General features: G+C 44.8%; 1 protein-coding gene across 7 annotated transcripts in view; it reads left to right on the top strand.

The window, feature by feature from the left end:
* The window catches only part of LOC121594012 (myb-like protein Q), an 84,374-nt gene that overhangs the window by 52,826 nt on the left and 6,639 nt on the right, over window positions 1-24,909 (top strand). For 4 of the 7 annotated variants that reach the window (XM_041916848.1, XM_041916849.1, XM_041916846.1 and 1 more), the window contains exons 5-10: window positions 20,694-21,455; window positions 21,821-21,965; window positions 22,727-23,395; window positions 23,483-23,667; window positions 23,731-24,188; window positions 24,299-24,596. In XM_041916848.1, coding sequence (XP_041772782.1) covers window positions 20,694-21,455; window positions 21,821-21,965; window positions 22,727-23,395; window positions 23,483-23,667; window positions 23,731-24,188; window positions 24,299-24,596 — 2,517 coding nt within the window. The remainder of the gene's footprint in view (window positions 1-20,693; window positions 21,456-21,820; window positions 21,966-22,726; window positions 23,396-23,482; window positions 23,668-23,730; window positions 24,189-24,298; window positions 24,597-24,909) is intronic. The other 3 variants (XM_041916852.1, XM_041916850.1, XM_041916851.1) reach the window with 3 other exon arrangements.

The raw sequence follows: 24,909 nt of genomic DNA, 5'->3' as shown, positions 1-24,909 counted from the left end.
AAAAAAATCCGAAGAAATGGACGTTCAACGGACAAGATGAAGGGAAGAAATGGCATCCTTTTTTTTCTCACTTCCCCCTATATCCCCGTCACTTATTCGCCCCCTTCCCCGCAAGGGACTTCACCCCATCTTCACCGCTCAAGCAGGGTAAAAAAAGCAATTACTTTGGCAGCAAATTAGTATACAGCCGAGATGCACACACGCAGATGAAAGGAAAGGCGCTGGCGAGAGGGTCCGGAAACATCACCGGCGCCCGCTACCCCACCATCCAGCCACCCACAAGGAACTAATCGCCTGTACAGATGGAACAAAAATCCTTTGATATGGTACAGTGCGAAAGCGCGCTTCCTTCGAGCGAACGAAAAACGAAAGATCCTTTCTTTCGCCCCCTACTCCCCTAGCATTTCCCCTCCCCCTTCCCTCCATGTTTCACATTTCGCATCATTAACAAGAAGGGACAGAGCGATGGTTAGCGAACAGCGAAAAAAAGACATCAAAATAGCACGGCTTGAAATTTCGATCGACAGGAAGCGAACGCCTTCGGTGTTTCGGTGCGGTGGGTTGGGTGCAATCGGATGCCGGAACTCTCTCGAAGAGCGAGAGAAAGAGTGAGGCGGGTGGAAGGGTAAGATTCTGCTGCTGGCGTCTCAATAGTGGGTTCATTTGTTCAAGCGAGCTCTTTTTATTTATTAATTGTCATTCATTTTGTCAACAATGTTTAGTAGAAAAGAATTGCTAAAAAAAATACAACCACACAACTGCTTCCATTAACATAGCATAGTGCGCGGAATAATAATTATGGGTGGGATTTTTTTATTCCCCTTCCCACTTCTCCGAAGATAAAGTGACCATTTCTGGAAGACGTTGATGATGTTGCCCTTTTGCCTTATGTATGTAGCACCCGGCGAAAACCCTTCGGAGCGCTCCTAAAAATGCTCTTCCCCGCGTGCGTTGTCGACTTTTTGCCCGGCTTGATGAGAAGTTGCTGCATATTTTCTTTTCCTACGAAATCGCTCGTACCATATGCTTCCTGTGTGGCGGTGGGTGGTGGGGTTATGTCTTTTTTTTTTGTTGCTTTATATCAACCACCCACCTCACGATGCAAATCGGCCAATGGAGGAGAGCAGCGGCGAAGTAGTTAGCTCACTCTTGCGCTTGACGTAGCTCCGATGTTCTTCGTGTGCTCTCTTTTTATGCTCTTATTAATCGCACTCCATCAATTGATCGATAGCAAGACAGAGAGATTATAGCCTGACCCCCCGGGGAGGGTACGGGAGGATGTCGCTGTATTGGAAGGAAATCTGTCCTGCAAAGGTTGGAAGGACAAGAAAAAATCCTGGAGCTGAATTACGGGGAAAAGGGTCCTGCATTAACCCTTGCATGATGAGTGGCGCAAAAAAGGGAGGGAGTAAAAAATGTATCAAGATGCTAAAGAAAAGTGTTTTAACTACACAGTGGTTGAATAGCATCAACCTAACCTTTTCAATTGATTTAAAACATCCAATAATATAAAAACAATCATTTTGGTACTTGCTCGTGAAATTATACCAAAGTAATAGAATGCACTAACATACCCATTCGATAAATTAGGAGCAAATTTAGTTTATTTTTGTAGTATTACATGAACTCTGATCTTTGTTAGAGGGTTCAAAAGTTAAATTGAACCAATCCCCGTAGCAAAGCCGTCGAAAATTAGCTATTTTGTGAAAATACAACAGCATCATTCCGGTATCATAATCTCGAAAACGTTTTATAATGTGAATAATCTTCGCTTTTCATTTCAATTAAATTCACGTGTTAAAGATTTTTGTTTTACTCATTCCACTTGATGAGTGATGTTTTATTATAAACATAAAATATTTAAATATTTTCATTAAAATCTGTAAATATGCTCCTATCTCAAAGATTTAATTATTTAACAAAAATCTGTTATACTACCAACTGCACCAATTTGTTTTATTCTATTCTCATTGAAACAAAGAGAAAACAAATCCGTAACGCAATCGCTCATGAAGGGTTAACGTTTTTATATAGAAATAAAAAATCCGATCAAACTCTCATACCAACACAAATCTCACAATAAGAAAGAGAAAGACAATCAATTGATGGAAAACAGAGTGCAAGTGATAAAGAGAAATTTGTAAGCCTCGGCGTGGTGGCGTACGAGCCAAACATCGAAAGGAATCTGGCATCATGATGATGATGGTGTGTGCGTGCGTTTGAAAAGAAAGAAAAGAAAGATGCGTATGCAAAAAGCATTTACGTCATCGAGAAAATAAATTATAATGACAATCGGCCCCGAGGCGCAAAAATAAGACAAATCCATCACCGTCGCCATCCCTTCTTCCTGCTGCCGTCGGTGCTTTCCATCTCGCTGGTGCCTTTGATGGGTAGATACGAATGAAACAAACGGAAGGAAAGAATACACCCTTCTGTGCACGCAGCCACTCATCGCGGATGGTGCCGATCCCTTGATTTGGTCGGGCCGAAAACTAGCAGCATCTGATTTTCCATTTTCCAAACGACACATCTGTGTATCGTGTACCGAGAGAAGGGAAAACTTTACCGTCCCTGTTAGTGTATGTGCTGGATGGTATGGCTCACGGGGATAGTTAGAACGATTGGGTGAGAATTAGTTGATAAGAGGGCATACGAAAATGTCGTACGAAGACATTCGCCCTTCTTTAGTGGGATTGTGATGCATTGGTATGAAATGGAAATGTTGGCACTACGCTTCAATGGTACTGTATGCCATTTTTGTACAGGGAGCCGATGTAGATGTAGTGATGAGTGAAAAGAATAAACTGAGAGGCTTCATACACTAAACTACTACTGGCGGTTGTAGTGCTGTTTTTTTCCTGTGTTCAGTGCAAACAAAAAATGTGCTGAACTGTTGTGCAAAATCACACTGTTTGTGGAGTCTTAAGCACACTCAAAACAAACACTACAGCTGAATGGTGTCATTTACAAGCGAAAGCAAACCCGAGCTGAATAGGATGATCAAACGGGGGAAAACTCACCCTTGAGGTGATTTAAAGCAACTGCGAAAAAGATGCTTTTGATCAGCGCTGCCAGTCATGGAACTAATGCGAAATGAGTAGGTAAATGTAGGAGAATTCGAAACATTGGCGGAATGTTTTATCAGGCGTTTGAGTTCGGTGCAACATCGATGATTAGAATGGAATAATGATCATTTTTACATTGTCGGATTTCTTTTGAATTTTGTTGTTATTTCCTTGACTCACTTTTAATATGAAGTAAAATATATACATATTTTTATATATATACGAATATGGTTTGGAAAACATTATTACTTATGACAATAAGGGATTTTGGAAGTCAATTTCCTATGTCAACTACATTTTTAATTTCTTGCGAGATGTTTTTCAACAGCTGTCATATTTTGCATTTGCATCACAATACTATTTCAGTTCTTCCACATGATTTTCAACACGTCTCAGCTGGATTTAGTTTGACAGTTCTTGCAGTTCAGCATGGGGTGTTGAAAATCATGTGTAAGAACTGAAGTTTTATTTTGATGCAAATACACCATTTGACAGCTGTTGAAAAAATATGTTGGAGTAATATGTGCTGTAATATGTATATTAACCTTAACATATTTTTGAATTCGATGGTAAATAAATCAGTTCTACAGGTATGAAAGCATATACATTTGAGACTTCCATCCATAAATTGCTTCCATTCACCCTGGAAAACCTTTAATGAATAAATGTCAAAATTAAATTATATTTTTTTAAAAAGCACGCAGAATGGATCCTGTCTTAAATCGTTATGATTTTAATTAAGCACAGCTTCGACTTGATACCACGAATGATTAATACATTTTGTCGGTCCCACCGGAGGCATTCTTAGCCGTTTTGCTTATAACCGACGCCAATGTAGTTTCTTCGATAATTTCTATAAATCATCGGAACATCGGAATCTATTGTAGAGGTAATTATCAACGTTGAAGGAACAGTGTATTATCAAATTGTAAATCACATTTTTTAATTGCATCCGGAATTTGAAGCATAATTTGTTACCTTGTTTTAAACTCCGGACAGCCAAAGTAAATTATGATTACTGTTTTTAGAGAGTGATAATTGCAGGAACAAAGATACAGTGCTAATAATAAAACAACGATATTTGAAGATATAGGTGACAAATGCCTTAATGGCCGTACGGGGAAGATCATCGATTCGCACAGCATTACTTCGGATAAATACATCTTCGAGTACAAAAGTAATACAGCACCCGAAACAGTGTTGTCAATAAGACCGTCATCCTGTCAGGTCCAGGAGCATATTGACCCTCAGAATTGAGTGTCAGGACCTTAATATAAGTCAAAAACAAAAAGAGGTATAGTGAAATCAGGGTATAATTCTTCTCAGTTATAGCGAAGTAAAAAAACATATTATACAGCTCAAATGTTAAAATTATTCAATACTTTTGTTTCAATTATTAAATCATGTGTTAAATGACTAAATACAAGTTATACCACACATAATAGTAATTGCAGTGTGCCGTTTGTGTGTTTGGAAGATTTTATGTTCGCAATTGCCAATTAGCCTCGCGCAAAACAATTTGCTCACCCTTCTTGCCCAGATCCTGAAATCAAATTGTTTGCGAATTTCATTTCATTTCCACATTCTTGCACGGGATGGTGTCGTTATTTTGGCTACGATTGGGATTTTTATTCAGCCTTACCATACAGTGCTGTTGCGGTTGGCCATCGTTGCAATAAATGAATGTGGTTGAGGCTTTTCTTTGTTTTCGGGTTTTCCTCTTCTTGGCATGTTTTTCGGAAGGTTTTCGGTAAAGGCTTTAATAGTGTGATTTTGGAATAAAATTTGATTTAAAAATGGCCACCAGCAAGATCATCATCAACAGGGAAAGCATGGTATAGTTTTATGTTTATTTGGAAGTTATTTGTGCAATTTAGTATAGAATAGATTCTCAAATTGTGTTTACATTTACCTTACATCAAGGAAGGTATTGTGACCGATGATAAGTATACAATTCATTCATTCCGTGATGATACATTCTGAAATTTAAATGAAAAAATAAAGTACACGCTCAAGTCAGGTACAGTATTGTTTCATTAGTGAATGCAAAACTTTTTCATATGACATTACCATATAGAATTCAAGAAATCTTCAACGTTGTTGTTTGAAATTTGAAAGGTTGAAAGGAAACAATAGCCAAACCAACGATACTTATAGATAGTTGTTATAGAGTTTTTGCAAAATTAATTAAAAAGCTGCTTTTAACGTAATGCTTATTTTTCGATTCGGTTAGTGACCGTTAGCATGAGAGTCATCGATTATTTATCGCCAAGATATAAAACCTTTCCTGTTTTTGAAACTTTAGGTTTTTTAGAGTTTTTTTTTCAGATATTTATTTCCCGAGCAGGATAATTTTAAACTGTTTTTTTTTTTGGTTTCGCGCTCATATACATTGGCGGGCGCTCCGCTATCGTTTATTTAGGATGGAATGCTATCTTTGTGATGGTGTTTTTTTTTTGTTCCTGAGTTTGAATTCATACGCTTTGGATATTTAAAGTTTTTTTTGCTGCTGCTCTCCCCCTGCCTGCGCACACACACTCCAGCAACTATTTCTTTCTCTTTTGCACTTGCAGCGCGACCATTTTTTTGTATTTGGGATGGTCCCGTTTCAGGCGTTTTTAATTTCGCTAGCAGAAAAATACAGCAACAAAAAAATACTTTCAATCGTGCATATTATATAGAGTAGCGCAGCACCAGCGCACAGATACACAGGCACGCGCAATGTGTCAAGTGGTGTGGCACTTCGGACCGCGCGGAAGGGATGTGTAGGAAGGACGCAAACCGCGCACCACCCGGCAGAACATAACACAATTCCTTGCCATGGCGCTCGGAGGACTCCCCCTTTTTTTTTGCTGCCGCTGCTGCTGCTGGTGTTGCTGGCGTTGCTGTGAGTGTGTGGATCCTCACTAGTGTTGTGAAAAATGTGTAAATGCTGGGGCAATTTTTTAAAAGTATTTGCAGACTTTTTGTTTTAGTTCAATGTGTGTGTATGTGTCAGTGTACTTTTTTTCGTTTTTGTTTAATTTCCCACACTCACCGTTCTCTATCGCGCTTATTACTCCATTCAATCGCAACAATTTGGCGTGTTTGTTACGATTTTTTTTTTCTTCTTTCTTTTCAATTTATGTTCTGAACATCCGAGGTGGGCACAATTTTTTTTGCATTGCGAAATAGCAGCACCAGCCGCAAACAAACAAATAACAACAACAGTAACAAAAACGAAAAACGTAACAAAAAATCAATAGGATGTATAATTGAATTAAGTTAGAGTTATTTTTTTGCCTTTTCACCGTCGTTATTGCGCGCGTAATGGTTGGAAGGGAGGGGCTACCGGGAGGCTGGTACGCTGGCTGCCATGCTGCTTCTTGTTGGCTGTTGGTGTTTGTGTGCGCCTGTATGTGCCTGGCGCGCTGCTCCATTATTCATCCTTATCCGCGTATCGATTCGATGTGGCCGCGCGGGGCAGGGCAAATGTGTAAATGTGAGGATGAATAATCAATAAGCACAAATTGTGCAAATGGAGCAGAATCGAGTGGTGAATGGTGGAGGTGATTGTGCGCGAGTCAAGCAGGCGGACGAGGATGGCGGAGTATGTTGAAAGCGCAGGATGAAAGTTAGAGAAATTGCAATTAAAAAAACGGCCTCGCAACAACAAAAAATCTGTTTTTTTTTTTATTGTACGCAAAAATAAAGCACTGCTAAAACAATGGCAATGGTAATGTACAATCATTTACTTTGGCGCTCTATTATGCGCTGTAAGTGACGGGGCTGCCACATGCAAATGAAAGCTTCATTTTTGGGAATGAATCCTAAAGCATGGATGTTTCTGCTGCAATCAACGTTTGATGCTTTTATCATATTATGTTACAAACGGCGAAAGAATTATTGCATGGCCAAATTGTTTTGTTGAAAAGCGAAAGGATTCTTTTTATTGTTCTCAAACGTAACGATCCTGTCAGAATTTAAGGCAAAACATTTCTTAACAACACAACAGCACTATCGTTCATATGGTACTACCCATCGTTCAAATGTTTCGATTTTTACGAGTCTTCGTGATTCCTATAAACTTTACTTTGTGTATTGATTTACCTGGCTTACCCTAAACCGATGTACCTAATAGCAGAAATACCCATCATAAATGTCAAATACGAATGTACAGCTGTCTAGCAGCTAGCAGTAAAATGCTGTTTGTCCTTGGGATATAGCTAAATGTACCCATGATTGACAGGGCATTTACTACCTGGTTTAGCTAAACATCCTAAGCATTTTCTGCTAATAGGTAGTCACTGTTGAAGTAATATGAAATAAAATTCTTCATGTTTGTCTTTATCACTTTTGTTGAAGAAAATTTGAAATTATTAGGAACTAAATATTAAAAAGACGTTTCCGTTTAAACGACACATTGCAATTAATTGGAATGTGAATTATCTCCACACAATCACACCATCACAACACACAATCATAGATGAGGTACAGTCAAACCACGGACTAGAGAACGGCGGCCGGTTTGACGGTATTCGCATAGTTCTTTTTTGCTCGTCAACAAAACCAAAGAGGAAACAGGCAGATAAAATCTTAACCTTCTGTAGCGTGAGGTAAACGCTGTAGTGTTCTAGCCGCGGGGCTCTAGTTTGCCGGCCATAATTTGGCGAATGTGAAAATTTAGCTAGCTTTTTCGATGGACGCGATACACGGACCGCGCGTGGCGAAGAAGGGGGACGTACGTTCGCATTTGGCCGCACATGAAGGCCTAAGAACAACCAGGCAGGCAGGAAGCACCACAGCAGCAAAAGGCCAATGCCACCATGGTCGTGTGTGTGTGTATGTGCCGGACGGGTAGGCTCCAAGATCTACGGCCGTGTATCATTAACCTCGGTCAAGGTTAACATTTATCTTTTCTTCCTTTTGTTATTACCGTTCGCCTCTCCAATCCTATCGTTTTGCTCGGGAGGGTGTAGCTGCGATTCTATTTGGGCGCTGCATTTCGGGATTAGAAGTTAGAAGCAGAAATAGCAACATGATAAAAAATAACACTTGTATTTTTTCTCAGTGTTAAATTATGGAAAGTAAATATGGTTTTAATTGTTTTTTTCCACATGCAAATCATGAATTTAATTAGAAAATACGCACAAGTATGTTCCCTACGTCAGGCATACTAGCTTACAGTGCGCGCGGTTAAACGAACCAACAAACAAATGAATTAATTCCAGAAGAATTGTGGAGCCTTGCTTGGCTTCGTCAATTTCGCCCAGCCCGCTCCCAAATTCCACCAAGCCGTTCCGAGAGCCGCGCGCGCTTGTGTGTGTGTTCAAGTTTGGGGAGGTGAATGTCCAACATATGCAAATAATTAAACCCGTTTGTCGTGGAGCCAGGCCCCCGCCACTCCCCAAACGCGGCGGGTGTAAAGGAGGAAGCCCCAAACCATTAGACATCCGGCACGCCGACAGCTAGAGCGAATCAGCGTGCACGCATAACAACCCGCCACAAAACCGTGCAAAACACAGCAACAGCAGCAGGCCGTTCTGTATTTTGCTTCCTCTTTCCTTTACCCAGTCTAAGCGCATGATGTTTGGTGTGGCGCGTTTTGTGTCGCGTAAATATTACGCTCTCGCCTAAGCTCGCGGCACCGTACAGCGCGCGGCGTTGCGTTATGGCTTGCCCGCTCCGCTCCATCCCGATCCGACGTCTAGCGTGTGCTCGCCCTGCCATGCCATGCGCCCTTCAAGAAAAAAGGGAAGCATAAAGGGAGCGCGCGAACACACAACGGCAGCAACATGACGATGACGACGTAACCGAACAGCGACGAATGGCGACCACAAAACGCAAGAAAATCCAAAATCAAGGTCATTGTGCACGTTTCGCCGGTCGAAAAGAAGTGCCATCGCGGGGCTCGCTGGATGTATATGTGTGTGTGTGTGTGTGTGTGTGTGTGTGTGTGTGTGTGTGTGTGTGTGTGTGTGTGTGTGTGTGTGTGTGTGTGTGTGTGTGTGTGTGTGTGTGTTGTACACTGAGCGCGTATGTAGCTGTGTCTGTGAATCCCACCGCCGGCCCATAGAGCAGCAGCATAGAGGGCTGAAATGTGTATGGAGGTGCGCGCGATGATCGTGTATGCTGAGCAGGCCGTGGCGCGTTTCGAGTGCAGCCACACCAGCAGCAAACACACATCACCATCATCAGTATGTTTTGTTGGGGCGGGAGTGAAATGGAGAAAGTTGAGGGGGAGGGGCGATGAAAGAAAGGGGTGGCTTTTTTTTATTTTCGGCTCACCCCACACACACATACGATGGGCAATGGGAGACAGTGAGAGAAATTTCGTAGAAATTTTTTGACAATCTTCTTCTACATATTCTGTACCCATTGATCTCCTAACCAACGATGATGGTATGTTGTTTGTGGATGTGTGCAGGTGTTGTTGCTTTGCCGGTGTGTTGTGCAAATTGATGATTTTGAGCTTGGGAGTGCAATTAGTGCTGTGTGGCAGCAAGTAGGCAAACAGCCAATGCTGGTGGTATAATGTGGGGAAGCAAAAAAAAAAAATAGGGAAGAAAACGAAACGAAATGCAAGGCAAAAAAGAAGAGATGGGAAACACATGTGCGCAACATGTGCACGAAAGCGCATCATCTCCTCTTTGCAGCAGTGTGCAGCGACGATGTAATGCGTCAGCAAAGGAAAAGCAAAGGAAAAGAGAGCAAAGAAGCGAATTGAGCAAGGAAGCAGACAGCATGCGTTTTTGTCATTTGCGTTTGGGCAGTATTGGTTGGCTATCCTTTAATCATGCATTTTAATGGTAACAGGATTACGAAGTCGATATTTTTTTTATTTAAATAAAAAATAAAATTAAATTAAAAAAAAACTTCAAATTTAAATGAATGTAAATACGTTGCCTGCATATTTGCCATGTAATGGCATTTCGTTGTACGTGAGAAACGTTTGTTACGTGATTTATGTACGTCCTGGTAGTCGTTTCCGAACGAGCCTTTTTTTACATTTCCCTCTTCATTAAACACAGCCGCAGTTTGGTGAAATGTTGGCATTTTCCTTGGTTGCGATTTTGGTTCTTCGATTTCGGCTCGAAGAAACATTACGATGATTCTGGTGTGAGGTGCATGGCGCGCGCGAATCACTGTATGCGTACGCGTTCCAACGCTCTCATATGTCGTCCGATGCTGCCTGGTAGGGATGAATGTCTATGTGTGCGATTTTTTTTTGTTCTTGCTCTTCCCAACCATCAGAAACCATCCCTTCCCTGGCTTGTTTCGTTCAACCAGCACTTCGTTGCGAAAAATACCCTCACACGGCACCGGGGGTATGTGGGTAAAGACGACGCCGCGAAACCGGCCGCATTAGTGTGCGTGTGGTGCTGTGCGCTTTTGGACTGCTTCTTTCCCTGCTATATGACGGCAATAATGATGCTGATGATGGATCACACTCCGTGGGCAGAATCATTATTTTTCGAAAAAGAATGAATTTACTTCAAAACAAGCCAACTGATGCATCTTCTTGTAGGTTTGTGCGATTTGTCGGGTATTTGTGTGTTTGTGTGACTGCGCAAGCAACTTTGTGCGGCCGAGGGATGGCCATCCGTCCGTTTTGTGTGTGATGGATTGTTGTGTCTGTCCGCACGCATCCATCCGCACTTGAAAGCGGTCGTCCGTTCGGCACGGTTCAGCGGAGATGCGAGTGGATGTGTGCTAGTGGGACGCACACATCGCACACACAGCACACACGCCCGCACGCACAGACGCAGACGGCAGCGAGTGCGATGGTGTTTGTTTGGTTGGATGGATTGGATATAGTACGCTCTCGGTCCCGTCGCCTTCACCGGCATATGCCGGGTCCGACGGGTCAGGTTGAGCGCGGCTTGAGACGTCAAGTGCCTGTGGGCGCGGGCAATACAGACGCGCGTATGTACGAGTGTGTACGTGTGTGTGGGGGTTACATTTTTAACTTCTGTCTCGCCGTCCCGCTCAGCCGCGAGGGCAGCTGCTTCACGCGCTCGCTTGCTCTACCACTCTCTCGCTCGCGCTCTCTCGCTTTATTTCATTAGCCGTGCAGAGCGAACCGTATCGCGCGCATCCGGTAGATAGAAGCGAGAGAGAGAGAGAGGAACGATGGATTTTTTCCCCCGCCGCTCTGTTAGCCGATTGCTAGCTCGCGTGCGTGCACCAGTGAGAGCGAGAAAGAAATCGAGTGCTAGCTGGGGAATATAAAAATTGTATGTGTAGGAAAAAATTGTGCGCAGCTTTGTGTGAGTGTTTATATGGCAAATTTTTTCCTGCGCTTCGCATGGGTGTGTGTGTGTGTATTTTTTTCTGCCTTTGCTCCGTCCCCCTTTCCTCCTCTTGCTCTTCAACCATCTCGCATACCAGCACAGGTTTTTTTTTGCCTCTCTTGTTCTCCTTCCCAGCCTCCCGCGCGCCATTCCACACTTCAGAAAAGGCTTAGCGGACAAGCGCTGGTAGAGTACGTTTGTATGTGTGTGTGTGTGTGTGTGTGTGTGTGTGTGTGTGTGTGTGTGTCTGTGTGTGTGTGTGTGTGTGTGTGTGCGGCATGTGCAGCGGTGTGTAGGAAGGAAAAGAATATAGCCGGTGCCTGGCACTGGCCCCGGGCCCGCCGGTGTGTGTGCCGTGTTACATGACGGGGGATGAAGTATGGCAGTGCGCGCACACACATATCCCGCCCGTACACGATGCGTATATATGTATGTATGTTTGAATGGGTATGCGTGCGTGTGTGTGTGTGCGTGCTGGGCTCAGGATAGATCGAGCGGTGGAGCATGGTAGATTTTTTTCGGCGAATTCAGTTTAGTTTTTCGACTGTGGCTCTTCGGTTCGGGTGCGCGCGGTCGGATTCTGTTTGGTCCCGGGCTCGATTCTCTCGTGCGTGTATGTGTGCATAGTGGCAGGCTCGCGCGCGTGTATGTGTGTATGTGTTTTGTGTGTGCGTGTGTGTGTCACTGCAGGTGGTGTGTGCATTGTCCTGCCGGTTTCCTTGCAGAGACCGTAGCAAAAGAAAAAAGAAAGAAAACATAATTTAAAGCAATCGACAGGAGCGAGCAGCAACCGAATTAGCCAAGACGGACGCGCCCGCGCACTCCTCGCCCTGCCAATTGGTCCTGTTTCTCTGTACCGTAATTTTTCCGTGATGAGTGTCCTGTTGTGAGTGTTCAGCGAGGGGCCAGCTTTATCGGTACGTCGGTGCGCCTTGGCTGTACTTTTTTTTTTAATTGGATCAACGCGAGTGTGTCCCCTCGTGTGCCTGCGCCGCTTGATTGAGTGTGGTGCCGGATTTCTTCGGTGAAGCAGCCTGAGAGAGAGAGTTGCAGCTCTGCGGCAGTAAGCGCGATCCTGGGCGCACGGTCAGTGTTTCGCTCGTGCTAAAGGAAGAGGTACGTGTGTGTGTGTCTTACCCTTGCTGAGAGGAAAAAGGGATCGTCGTTTCGTTTTGACAGCGTGTCTCGCGAGGCACTGCAATCACTGCGATAATATAGGAATTTAATGCCACAACACTTCAGTCGGTGACTCTGTCGTACATATATATAGAGAGAGAGAGTGTGTGTGTTTGTGTGTGTGTGTGACATGTGCAGATCATCCAAAAAAATAATTTAATGTTTTTGGAGCGCCAACTAAGTGCAGCAAAGTGGGTGTCCCAAGGTGGGTGCCGAAGGATTCATAGAGTGAAACTGTCCCCGAGTGTCACTTGCCGTGCATCTCGCTGAAGGTCGCTGCTCAACATCACATTGGCGGCGTAAAGTAAACACGCCACAAGAACGCACGAGACGCAGCGCAGTGTATGGGCCATAAATCAAACGGCACACACAGCGCTTCTGAAGCATACAATATAAGTTTTCTTGTCTGGCTGCTGGTAGTGCGATAAAATGAAGCAAATTGTAACGCGAGGAGGAGAGCCCATCAGCTTGATGCATGATTCAGATGCTGCGAGAGCGCGCCCCGTTCACTTATCAGCTGTCATCGTGATGATACCACACATGGCTGTGACTGGTTGATGTGCCGAATTTGTGTGTGTGTGTGTGTTTGTACGAAATGATGCTATCCTTGCAGTGCGAATGCAAAGTGCTGAAGAAACAAGAGACGTACTGGGAAAGAATGTCAGGATTTGTTTTTATTTATGGTGTTTTTTCACATGCTAGAAAGCACACGAAAACATACGGTACGGAATAAGAACAATTCAAGATGCCGGTATCAAGAAGTCTTATTCTCAACCTGGAGGAATGATTCTTAACCTTTGTTTTGTTGTTGTGGTAGACTTCCTCCATTCGTTAATAGATGAAACTTTTGTCGCAAATATGCGTATTTTTTCGACCGAACAATCAATAAGCCAAAACTCCACTGTCTCCATCACTTATACACGCCTTATACATATAATGATTCTTATGCCCCGCAGGGCTTTGCCGTAAGGTTTGAGTGTGTGCGTGCCTGTGTGTAAAACGTTTCAACCCCCTAAAAGTTCATGTAAATACGGTTCCGCGCACTGTGTGTGATTCCTGCAATATTCGCTCTTTGGCGGTGGTCAGAGCTCTTGACCCGCACCACCGTCCAGCTAAGCTCGACGCCTCCTCGATCGTTAGAGTGCTACGTGTGCGCGTTAGCTTGTGTCCGGGTGTGCGTGTGTGTGAGTGGATTTTTGGCAAGAATTTTTGGACCCTTATGTGTGTGTGTATATGTGCTAGAAGGGTAGATGGGAGGGAGGTGGTGACGGTCAGCTTGCCTGCTGCGTTCTTGAGAGCGGAAGTTGTTGGTGTGTTGGTATTTTCAGGCAGCATGTTGTTTTTTTTTAAACTTCTTCTTCCCTGCTTCTTGGCTTCTGCTGTACAACATGGCTGCTGTATTTTTATGTTGCGGTGTGCCGCGCTGTTGTTGGTGGTTGGATCGACAAGACAGCATTCGCTAGATTTTGTGATTTCGTGGCTGGTTTGGAATGTTAGTGGGATGGTATGTGCGCGACTTTACTGGGAAGATCGAGATTTTCTAAAGCATTTTTTCATGTTTTTTGGCGCAATGGTTTCGTTGAATTTTGTTTCGACATTTTCATTGAGGATTGTTGTTTCAGTCTTGGAATTTTTGTGTTTTTTTATGCTCCAAACGAATTTTACTTAAATAAATATACTCTAATGCTACAAAACTGTAAAATTTTAAAAATGGAAAAAATATTGCTTAAATGTTTAAATGTTTTAATATAATGTAAATATGCATTATTTTTTTAGCAATGCTGGATAAAGCTGAACCATCGCTTAAATTGTTCTATGGCAGCTTAATTCTTCGTGAGACCAGAGCAAAATAAACATAATGAATTAAGTATTTGCGATGTCAATGCGAGATTGTTTCAAAACAATTGACAATTTGGAAGTGGTAGGAAAACCCTGTAATGGACACAGTTTGAATTTTATTTCAAATTTAATCCAAAAATACGACGATTTTAGTTAGCATTAGGACATCGTTTTGTGAACGTCCTGGGACAACCTGAACCATATATTTCTATAGCACAATTAATCCTGAAACAAATCTCTGCTGTATGAAGATGAATATTCCCCTAAATAATTAAGTTTCCAATCTGCTCTCGTCACGTGCTAGAAGAAAAATTTGGCTATTGATTGTCAGTTAAATTTTGTTATCCATTTCGTAACAATCTAGCAAAGGACACATAAGGGTAGCGAAAGATCTCTCATTTTTAGTGTACGTTTATAGGAACGTAACTAGCGAGCCCTGTGTTGCAACACACCAAAGGGCTAGCTGTTTTATTGGAACGAATTAATAATTGCCTGTCGATGATCACCATTACCCCCGGGGAGTGGAGACAACAGAGCCCAAGAAATATCTCCCCCAAAAAACTGGTTCTCTGTTGTTATGCATGCGCGCGTCCTGTGACTTGTGTGTATGTTTCTTTCGGTATACGTTGCATAAACCCGTCCCGATAGGGATCGGGGCATGAAAGCATAATGTCGGCGGTCGACGTGGGCAATTTAGTTGGTGGGGTTGGGTCTTTACTGCGAGCAAGATTATAAAAAAATATGTTCTTTTCTTTTAAAGCTTATAAACTCATCAAAATCAGCTTCTCACAAACTTATCGCTTTTTAATTAATTGAGATAAAGTATTGCACCACAATCTAGCGTCGAATTTCATTATATCCTTTACCGACTGCTTCAAAGTGGGTTCCAGGAATTAAAACAAAAAAAATGTTAAGAAAATGCACATAACATCGTAAAAAACTATCTGTCGCCCGTGCTCCGTCACCTGGCGCTATTTCCCTATTGCCAGCCTAGCCGTTACTCCCGTTACGCACCCCGTTACCCGTTCGGGTGGTATATCCTTTTTTGTAAAAAAAACAACAACCAACGGAACGCGTGCGTGGAACAGAGAAGCAAAGTGGCTGCATTTTTTTAGACTTCCCTCTCTTTTTTTCTTTTTTTTCCTAGTCTGCTCGCTTTCTGGAGCAAGTTTTATTTCTTTCGAACAGTTTTTTTTAAGAGGAAACAACCACCCTTATCCTACCCTCGAAAGACGACCCAGGACTAGTGCTGGCCTTCTTGGATGGAAATCATCACATAGGTTTTATGTGTAAGGTGGCGGTTGTTTTGGGAAAGAGGGCAAGAGAAAAAAAACGCGGAAAGGAAGCGTAACGCAGGAGGCGATGGAGAGTGGAAGGGTGAGACGGGAGAGTTATGTAAAAAGTTGAAATAAAAATTAAGGGGTGGCAGCACTAATCAATACACAACCTGATATCTCTCGCTTTTCTTGGGAGCGTGCAGTGCCAGGAGGACACGGACACGAACAAACCTGCGGTCAGGGGATCGGGTGGGATGGGATTTGCTGGTGGTGTGATTTTTTTCCACATCTCGGGATCCCGTTCAAAAGGGTGGAAGGGATGTGTGTGGTTAAGGATATATTGGAAAGCGGGGTATTCAGGGGCTTGGTGGCGGTGGGTAGTGTGTCCGCGCATCGCCGCGGCAGGTAGTGCTGAGGAGGTAGAGCTGTGAAAGATCGCCACAGAAGTGCAGGTCGAGGACATGCTGCACCAGAGGGGGGAAGAGAATGTTGTGAAAAGGGTGTGTAGAAAGAAAGAAGAGAAACAACTGCTGGTGGTGGTAGGTGGACGAGGAGAGAGAGAGAGTGCGGTATTACGATTGAGTGGTGTAGGTAGTAGGTACGAAGGATAGCGCGCTGTTCCACCCTTCACACACACACACACACGTACGGTATAGTACTTGGGAAGCTTTCGAGAGGGGTTTTTTTCTCACTTCTTCTATCGCCTTCTTACGCTGCTTCACCCCGCCATATCCATCATCTCGAAGAAGACGATGGTGGAATGGTGGTTCAACATGGCTGTATGTATGTGTGTGTGTGTGCTCTGCGTCTATGTGTGCGCACGGGGGATGTTGTGGCAGGATGATGAGAACAGCAAAAAAAAAACAAGAAATCGGGATGAAAATCACAAGTAGCCGCAGGCGACGGGCAGCAGGGCGGACGCGGGAGGGGAGTTTATATAAAGAAAAAAATAAGGCTGCGAGAAAGAAAGAGACCGTGTGTGTGAGCAGGAGCATCGTCGCGAGCTATGGCAGAAGGACGTCGGCAGCGCACACGAGTTTCTTTTTCCTCTTTTTCTTGTTCCTGCTTGGTGGAGTTGTTGCCTGCCTGCCTGGCATGGTCTGTATTGTATTCCAGCAGCAAGTCTAAGAAAAAAAATCCATCCCTTAATGGGTGTGTGCACTAGAGAGAGAGAAAGAGAGCGAGAGCGAGAAAGCGGCAGGCGAAAGAGCGAGATGGCAAAGAAGCGCCGCGGTTTAATCTTTCGCTTTCGCGCGAGCGAGAAAAACGGCAATAAGAATCGAAGGAGGAGGAATGAAAAAAAAACAACAAAAAATAAAAATGTCCGGACGAATATATTCGTGTGTCACATTTTTTCTTCTTCTGTCCTGTCGCGTCCAACCAACACAGCGTGGAAGCTTGGGGTTTGGTGGTGTGTATCCTCGACTCACAGTTCCTTGCTGCGTGCACTCAAGTGATGCAGAAGGGAGTCGGTTGAGGTCTGCCCCCCTTAGGAGAGCCGTACAGCTAAGATACAATCGCAAAGAAGAACTGGAGCGGCACATGGTGGGGGAGTGTGTAGTGGAAAAGTGGAGAGTTTGGTTTGAACCACAGAAGACGAACGACAACGTCGGAGCCCGCAGACCATGACGCTGGCTGGTGAGGCGGTGTGCGGTCCACATTCCCACAGCACACACGAACAGAACACACATACATGCACACGCGCAGCCCTTCGTCCGGAAGAGGGTAGGAGGGGTGTACGTTATGTGCAGGAATGAGACGCGCTGCAAAGGAACTCTTTGACCAAGAAGGGAAAAAAATCCCAGCAAGCGCTGGAAGGCCCACACACACTGATGCACACATGGGAAGAAAAATACAACGCTTCATCAAACGGTGTGTGTGTGTTGGTGTGTGTGTGAAGAAGGGGGATGAAGGAAGCGTTCTTTTTTATTTGTGGGGAAGGGTAGCTACTGTTGGTGGCATTTTTTTTCACCCTCTTTGCAAATACAATCACATGTGTACACCTTTTTCCCCAACAATGGGGTTGGAGGGGGGGGGGTGGTATGTCCAGTGTACTCGCTGGCGGTGTTGTAGGCTTGTAGGTGCGTTTGACGGAAAAGAAAAAAATGAAAAAAAGAATCTCGCTCCCTTCTTTTCTTCACGGATGGTGGATCGCGCACACACACATGCACACACCCTCATCGGACGTGTGGTGTGGTGGCGTCGTCGGTACACACAGCCTGCATCCTCTCAGCATAAAAGCAGACACAAACACACGGACAGAACCATTGAGGGCTGGATGAATGCCGTGGATAATTTTTCGTTTTCTTTTACTTTTATCTCTTTCGATCGTTTTTCTTTGCCTCGCATGTTCGTCCAACTGTAGCAAGTGTGTGTGTGTGTCTGTTTAAGTTGGTAACTGCGACTGATTCCTTTTGGGTTTCTTCTTCGCTTCGCGCGTGCTGCTATTCCTTCCACTTGTCTCGTTCCGGTTTATTGTTGGTGCTTGAGGCTGTGCTTATTGATAGGCTGTTGATAGAACCTTCGCCCAATGGCCCTTTTCCAAGAAACAAAATTTCGGTTGCAGTTGCAGGACTGCGTTACTCTTGCGTCTTGGGTGTCCTTTTATTGTAACCGAATCAACACAATCCCAGTAAAACGTGCCTGTAAGTGTGCCTGTAAACGTGAATGTATTGGAATGTTTATTTTCGCGGTTATTAAAGTTGCTTAGAATAGATAAAAATAAGTTCTATACATTATCTACATTATCTGTGCCATAAAAAAGCAAAACTTTTCACTCGTATTCGTACAGGGTTTTCCAAGTCAGTTTCGAATGTAAACATTGTTATTCACTGCATGCAAGGTGTTATTCCACATCTATCTGACATTTCATTTCCATCATAATATTTATTTAATTTCTTCACTATGATTTTCAACACGTCTCAAGCCGGATTTAGTTTTACAGTTTTTTTTGTTATGTGTTGAAAATCATGTTTAAAAACTGAAATTTAATTATGTAGCAAATACACCATTTGACAGCTGTTGAAAAACATATTGGACGCGATGAATAATTATGTGTACATTCGAACGTGACTTGGAAAACATGTGTGATGGACATGAAATGTGTGATCAATGAAGAATAACATTTTGCACGCGGTGAATAACATTATTTACATTGGAAACTGACTTGGAAAACCCTGTATTAACCCTATCCAAACAAGTGTATGCAATTAATAATTCCAAATAATTCCATAATTTCAATAACAAATGCTTCTAATGGAAACATATTCAAGGATATTTTGAAACGCGTATATTCTTTGTATGATTATTTAAAGAAAATTTAAAACAGTTTATAAAAAATATTGAGAAAATATATGAAATTGAAAAAAAGCCCTGTAAAATAAGCAGTCCGCAGAGCGGTTCTTGTTCCGGTCCCGGCTGACAGCGCAGTGATGAGTTGTTTGATAGCATGAAATCATGAACCCTCCCCGGCAGCCCCACAAAATCCCAACAAGGGGCACCCCCTTATCAGGTTCCGAAAAAGAAAACGTGAAACGGACGGACGTAAATGGTTTTAGTTGTGATAGACGGTTTGCAAGGCAGCTGATTCTTGTGTGCCACATTTCCTGTTCGGAGGGTAGCGATTAAAAAATGCCAAAATAACTTCTGAGCTAAGCACGAAACAGCAACACGGACACCAGCTGATAGCCAGCCAGCGCCGCGGCCTCTATCGTTGGTACATTTTACAATGCAGCAAATGCACCAAAAAGGCCGTGACCTTATTTGAGGGGAGGGAAGGGAAGCTGTGGAGTTGCTGCTGCTAGGCAACCGAAAAGAAGTTGTACTAGCGACATAAGCATAGAGAACACACACACACACACACACGGGAAGAGGATGAGTTTGGTACGATAATGCCAAGAGGGGAATCAAAACAAAACGGAGCAATAAAGAGAAAACAAGGCGCAACATGAAATAAATATTAAAAAACGAACCCAGACCGACAACAACAACAACAAAAAAGGCCACACAGCAAGGAGGAAGGTCACACAGAGAACCAGGGGAGAAGGTGTCGTCGCCGGCTTTGTGCACACTTCCTTCTTCTGGGTGTGTTGTGTCGGATGTGTGTTTAGAAAGAGAAATGGGGAAGATGGCGATGATGTGTTGTGTGTAAACGTGTGTGCGCGCGCGCACGCTCGTTCGAAGAACGGTTGAAGGAGCACAGGAACAACCCAGGCCGGCTGGGTGATGGCTGACTGGGCGGAATGGTGTAAAAATGAAAATGAAAATGAATGAATGGGAATGGCGTATAAAAATATGGGGCATAAAATGTGCGCGTTGTAAAAATACCCCGTACTCGCTCGTGCATCTTCTCTCCCGTCTTGTCCCCCCGTCCGATACCCTAACCGATTGCGGAAGAGAGTGTAAAGCACGGACGAAACGGGGGAGATAAATAAAAAATAGGGAAACAAGCACGTGTATGAGGGGAGGATTGGTGTATCCGTGTTTCCTTTTGGGGTGTATATGCTCACACGGTTTTTTTAATGCTTTATTTTTGTTTTTTGTTGCTTTTACCGCTCTTCTTGCGCTGACCCGGCTGGCACCCGCGGGTCGTGGTGTCGCGCGTTCTTCACCTCGTTCCCTGGTGCGTTTAACTCGCGTTTGCTTTTCGTTCTTGGTCGTACAGAGAAGAACGGGGTGCCGACCGCCCGACCGACGGTTGGGTAAATATTGAATGCTTGGGTAAAGCGGCAGAGCGCAAGAGGCAGCTCAGCTGCTCCGACAAGGTCGTCGTTTCTTTTGGTTGCAAGAAAGTGAAGTACATCTTGCGCGTGCGATAACTGCTGTAGAAGTGTATGACTTGCACTGTGTGTGTGATGACCTTTTGAGGTGGAGTTGATAAACTTTGCGTACAAAATCCGCATGCCAGGAACAAACCGTTCGCTTCTGTTGGCTGTGAATTACTGAGGAGTGCTAGAATTACTATGTGCTTTTTTTTTAAATTACTTTATAACAAGGCAATTTCAGTGACCTAAAACAAATGACCTAAAATGCTAACCACTGTCACCCTTTCCTTTTGTTTCCAGAGCTTGTTACGGACAGCGGAACAGCTTAAAATTAAAGGCCTGTGCGAGGTAGGCGAACCACAGTACGAGCAGGACTACTCGCCCGCACTAAAGCGCTACAAACCGTACCGGTCACGGTCGCCCCCGGACAACCGGCATCAGCACCATCACCACCAGCAACCACCGCCTCCACCACCACCCTCTGGTGCGTCAGGATCGACTAGTGGTGGTCGATCCAGTTCGTCCGCTGCAGGAGCAGGAGGATCACACGGCAGCGGTGGCAGCAGTGGCGGCAACAGCAGCAACAACAACAACAACAGTTCGTCTTCCTCCCAGTCGACGGGATACAGCGAGAACGGCAAAGGCTGCAGTACCGGCAAGGGCAGCAGTGGCGGAAGTAGCGGCGGCATAGGATCTGGGGCAGGGCGCACCCTTTACCATCCCTCACAGCACCATCACCCGCTGCACCATCATCTTCATCATCATCCGCACCACCATCTGCATCATCTGCACCATCCCCCGCCACTTGGCGGTGACCCGCGGACGACGACCACCTCTGGCCATATTGTCGAGGACGACGATGATGGATCGGTGCTAGTGGTCGAAACGCACGATCTGACTACGACGGGATCGAAGGATAAGCATTATCAGCAGCAGCAGCAGCAACACCATCAATCGCAGCAAGCGCACCACCACCCTCACCCGCATCATCCACATCATCCGCAGGCGCAGCAGCATCCCCTCGGTAGCAAAATGGCCAGCCTAGGGATGGGCGTTGGAATAGTGAGTAAAATATCAATGCAAAAAAAACAATTAAAACAAAACCACACCCCGCTCAAGCAACGAGGGGGAAGAGGAGGGTTGGAGAAAGGTATGGTCTTTAGAGTGAGGATTTGTTACGTTGGAACAAGACACGATTATGTGAATAATTACATTGATTTTGACGTACTTTGAGTCATCTGAGCAATACCACTCAATAAACGGATAAAAAATGTTGATTTCTTCGAAATTTGCATCTGCAAATTTGTATAGAAATTAATTTAATAATTAAAAAAAAACATAATACCTCTTTTACTGAAGACTATACCGAGCAACCTTCACAGAGTCAATACGTTCGAGTTATTAACGAACAATGTGCTTCCTTTCAGAATGGTGGTTCCGTTATGGGCGTTCCGATGGGATATTTGGACTTTGCACCAGAGCCTCCAGCACCGACGGCGACGCCAGTGACAGAGCATGTGGACATTAATTGTGCGCCTAGCAGCCACGATACACGTGATCTGTCCAGTAAGTGTTAGTAACTTTTCTTTTCTTATTATTTAAACCCTGTAAATTCCTACGCTCCCCCTTCCCGTTGATTTTGTAGCCGTAGGTTTGCTGATAGCTCTGCGCTTTGAAAATACACACGAATGATTTATTATGTTTTTCATGTTATGTAATATTAATTAGCTGTTTCTTGGCCATCAAACATGCAAACTTCAAGACTTTGAAATTGATTCTTCTTCTTCTTTTGGCTCAACAACCGTTGCCGGTCAAGGCCTGCCTGTACCACACTACTTGTGGGTTTGGCTTTCAGTGACTTATTGATCCCCCCATAGCAGGATAGTCAGTCCTACGTATGGCGGCACGGTCCATTTTGGGGCTTGAACCCATGACGGGCATGTTTGAAATTGAAATTGATAAAAGATCCTTTTTTTTGCTAACATAAACAGATTCATTCTTAATAATCGTTATCATTTATAGATAGTTTTACACTGATACACAACCTAGATGATTCAAAACATTGAAGTTCATATAATCTCAATTCTTCTTACAACTTTCTTGCAAAGTGCAAAACTATTTTTTATAATATCTTGTTCGATGGCTATTAAGACCATACTTTCGTGAAGATTCGTGATAAACATCTAACCAAAAAAACACATCAAATCCTTTGCGTGTGATTCAAACATCGGCAAGAAGCTATTATCCCGTAGTGATATCCCTCCGTTGAAAGTAGAAAGGAATACTTGCGAATAAACTAACCAGAAAGTTTATTCCCTGCCTATTCCGAACAGATTCTGTGCCAAACGATGGTGACTTACGAGTGAAATTCGAAACGTTACGTTCGCTAGATCCTCCGAATGCGGTGCAACTGGACAATCACACAGTCAGCCATCAGCAGCAGCTCCACCATCAGCAACAGCAGGCGCAACAGCAGGCGCAACAGCAGGCGCAGCAGCAGCAGCTCCTGCAGCAACAACAGCATTTACTGCAACAGCAGCAGCAACAGCAGCAGCAGCAGCAGCAAAGACAGACACCGCAGCCAGCGGGTGCTCAACAGCAACAGAATGACCATCAGCGGCACTCGCCACCGCACATGCAGCAGCAGCAACAACCACAGCAGCACGTAATGCTGATGGATCAACAGCAGCAGCAGCACCACCCAACCACCCATAGTCCGGCGTCAAGTGTGTCGTCCTCATCGTCCAGCCAGCATCCGGAGAACCTGGTTACTGGCAGTGGTGGTGCTGCCGGCTCGGTGACGCCTGGTCCTCCCACCAACAATAGCAACGGCAACGGAGCGGGCGGAGATGAGCTGAAGCCGAGACTGAACCTGAAGCAGGAAAACATCAGCGAGGAGCAGCAGCATCAAACGATGGAGGTCGAGCAAGACCAGTCCTCGATGCACGGCATGGTGGTAACGCCGGAAATTTCGGGCATCATGAACCAGAGCCAAATGAGCGGTAAGTACGGTGTTTGTTGGCTACTCAGTGAACGCTCCAAAGAGTTTATGTGTAATGACGGCTGCCTGCATTGCTTACCATCAACAGATATGTACCAGTCGGATGCTAGCGAGGACTCGAAGGTGGGCATTCTGGACGGCTCCTCGATGCAGTACACCAATCTGACCAGCCCCAACGAAGCGAAAACGCCTACCGGACCGAAAACATGGACCGCGGAAGATATGGAGTCGGCGCTCGAAGCGCTACGCTCTCACAACATGAGCTTGACTAAGGTACTGAGTTATTCCGCACGGTCGAGAATGGAACATAACATTTCTATCCAACACTTCCAACAGGCCTCTGCTACGTACGGTATTCCATCGACGACACTGTGGCAGCGGGCGCACCGGCTCGGCATCGATACACCGAAAAAAGAGGGTCCGTCCAAGACGTGGAACGAGGACTCGCTCAACAGCGCACTGGAAGCGCTACGGACGGGCACGATCTCCGCCAACAAGGCCTCGAAAGCGTTCGGCATACCGTCGTCGACGCTGTACAAGATTGCGCGCCGCGAAGGCATCCGCCTGGCGGCGCCGTTCAATGCCGCACCCACCACATGGTCCGCGGAAGATTTGGACCGTGCCTTGGAAGCGATCCGTGCCGGGCAAACCTCCGTACAGAAGGCCAGTACCGAGTTCGGCATTCCCACTGGCACACTGTACGGGCGCTGCAAGCGCGAGGGCATCGAGCTGTCCCGATCGAATCCCACTCCCTGGTCCGAAGACGCGATGATGGAGGCGTTGGAATCTGTAAAGTAAGTGCCAAAACCACTACCAAAAAAAAAAAAAAAGTTCCTTCCTTTGATCGCAGTATCTGATCGGTCTTTTTGTTTTTTTTTGTTTTAATTTCATTACCTCCCATTAGGCAAGGACACATGTCCATCAATCAAGCCGCCATCCACTATAACCTACCGTACAGCTCACTGTACGGTCGGTTCAAGCGCGGCAAGTACGATACGCCCAGCTCGGGAGGCGGCGGCGGTGGCAGTTCGTCCAATGCTGCTGCTGCTGCTGCTACCGGTGGAGGCGGCGCGGGCAGCGGTGGCGGTAGTGGCGCCGGCAGCGCCGCTAGTGCCGGAACAGGTGGCAATAATGTTGGCAGTAGTCCCCAGATGGAGTTTAAAATAGAACCACAGCATAACGATCATAGTCCAGAGAACACGGTAAATTACAGTTATTATTAAACAAACAAACCCCAAATCGAACGGGATCGGTACATAATTTGTTCCAATATTGCATATAATATACATATACATTATACCCTTGGTAGAGTTGGGGGTCTTTTAGGAGTAATGAAGGAGCACGTAACATAATAAGTGGCGTAGGGAAAAGGATAGGATAAGTCATAGCTAAAACAGTGCTGTATAAGTAATGAAGCATCCGGGTGCGCACGCGCGTCGGCTTAAATGTTGGCTTTGATTAGCGGTGTACATTGTGGGCAAACGGGCAAATTGTACTTTTATGCATCAGTCGTCA

This window comes from Anopheles merus, chromosome 2L, assembly GCF_017562075.2.
Source record: "Anopheles merus strain MAF chromosome 2L, AmerM5.1, whole genome shotgun sequence".
NCBI lineage: Eukaryota > Metazoa > Arthropoda > Insecta > Diptera > Culicidae > Anopheles > Anopheles merus.
This window is presented reverse-complemented; position numbering and strand designations above follow the sequence as displayed.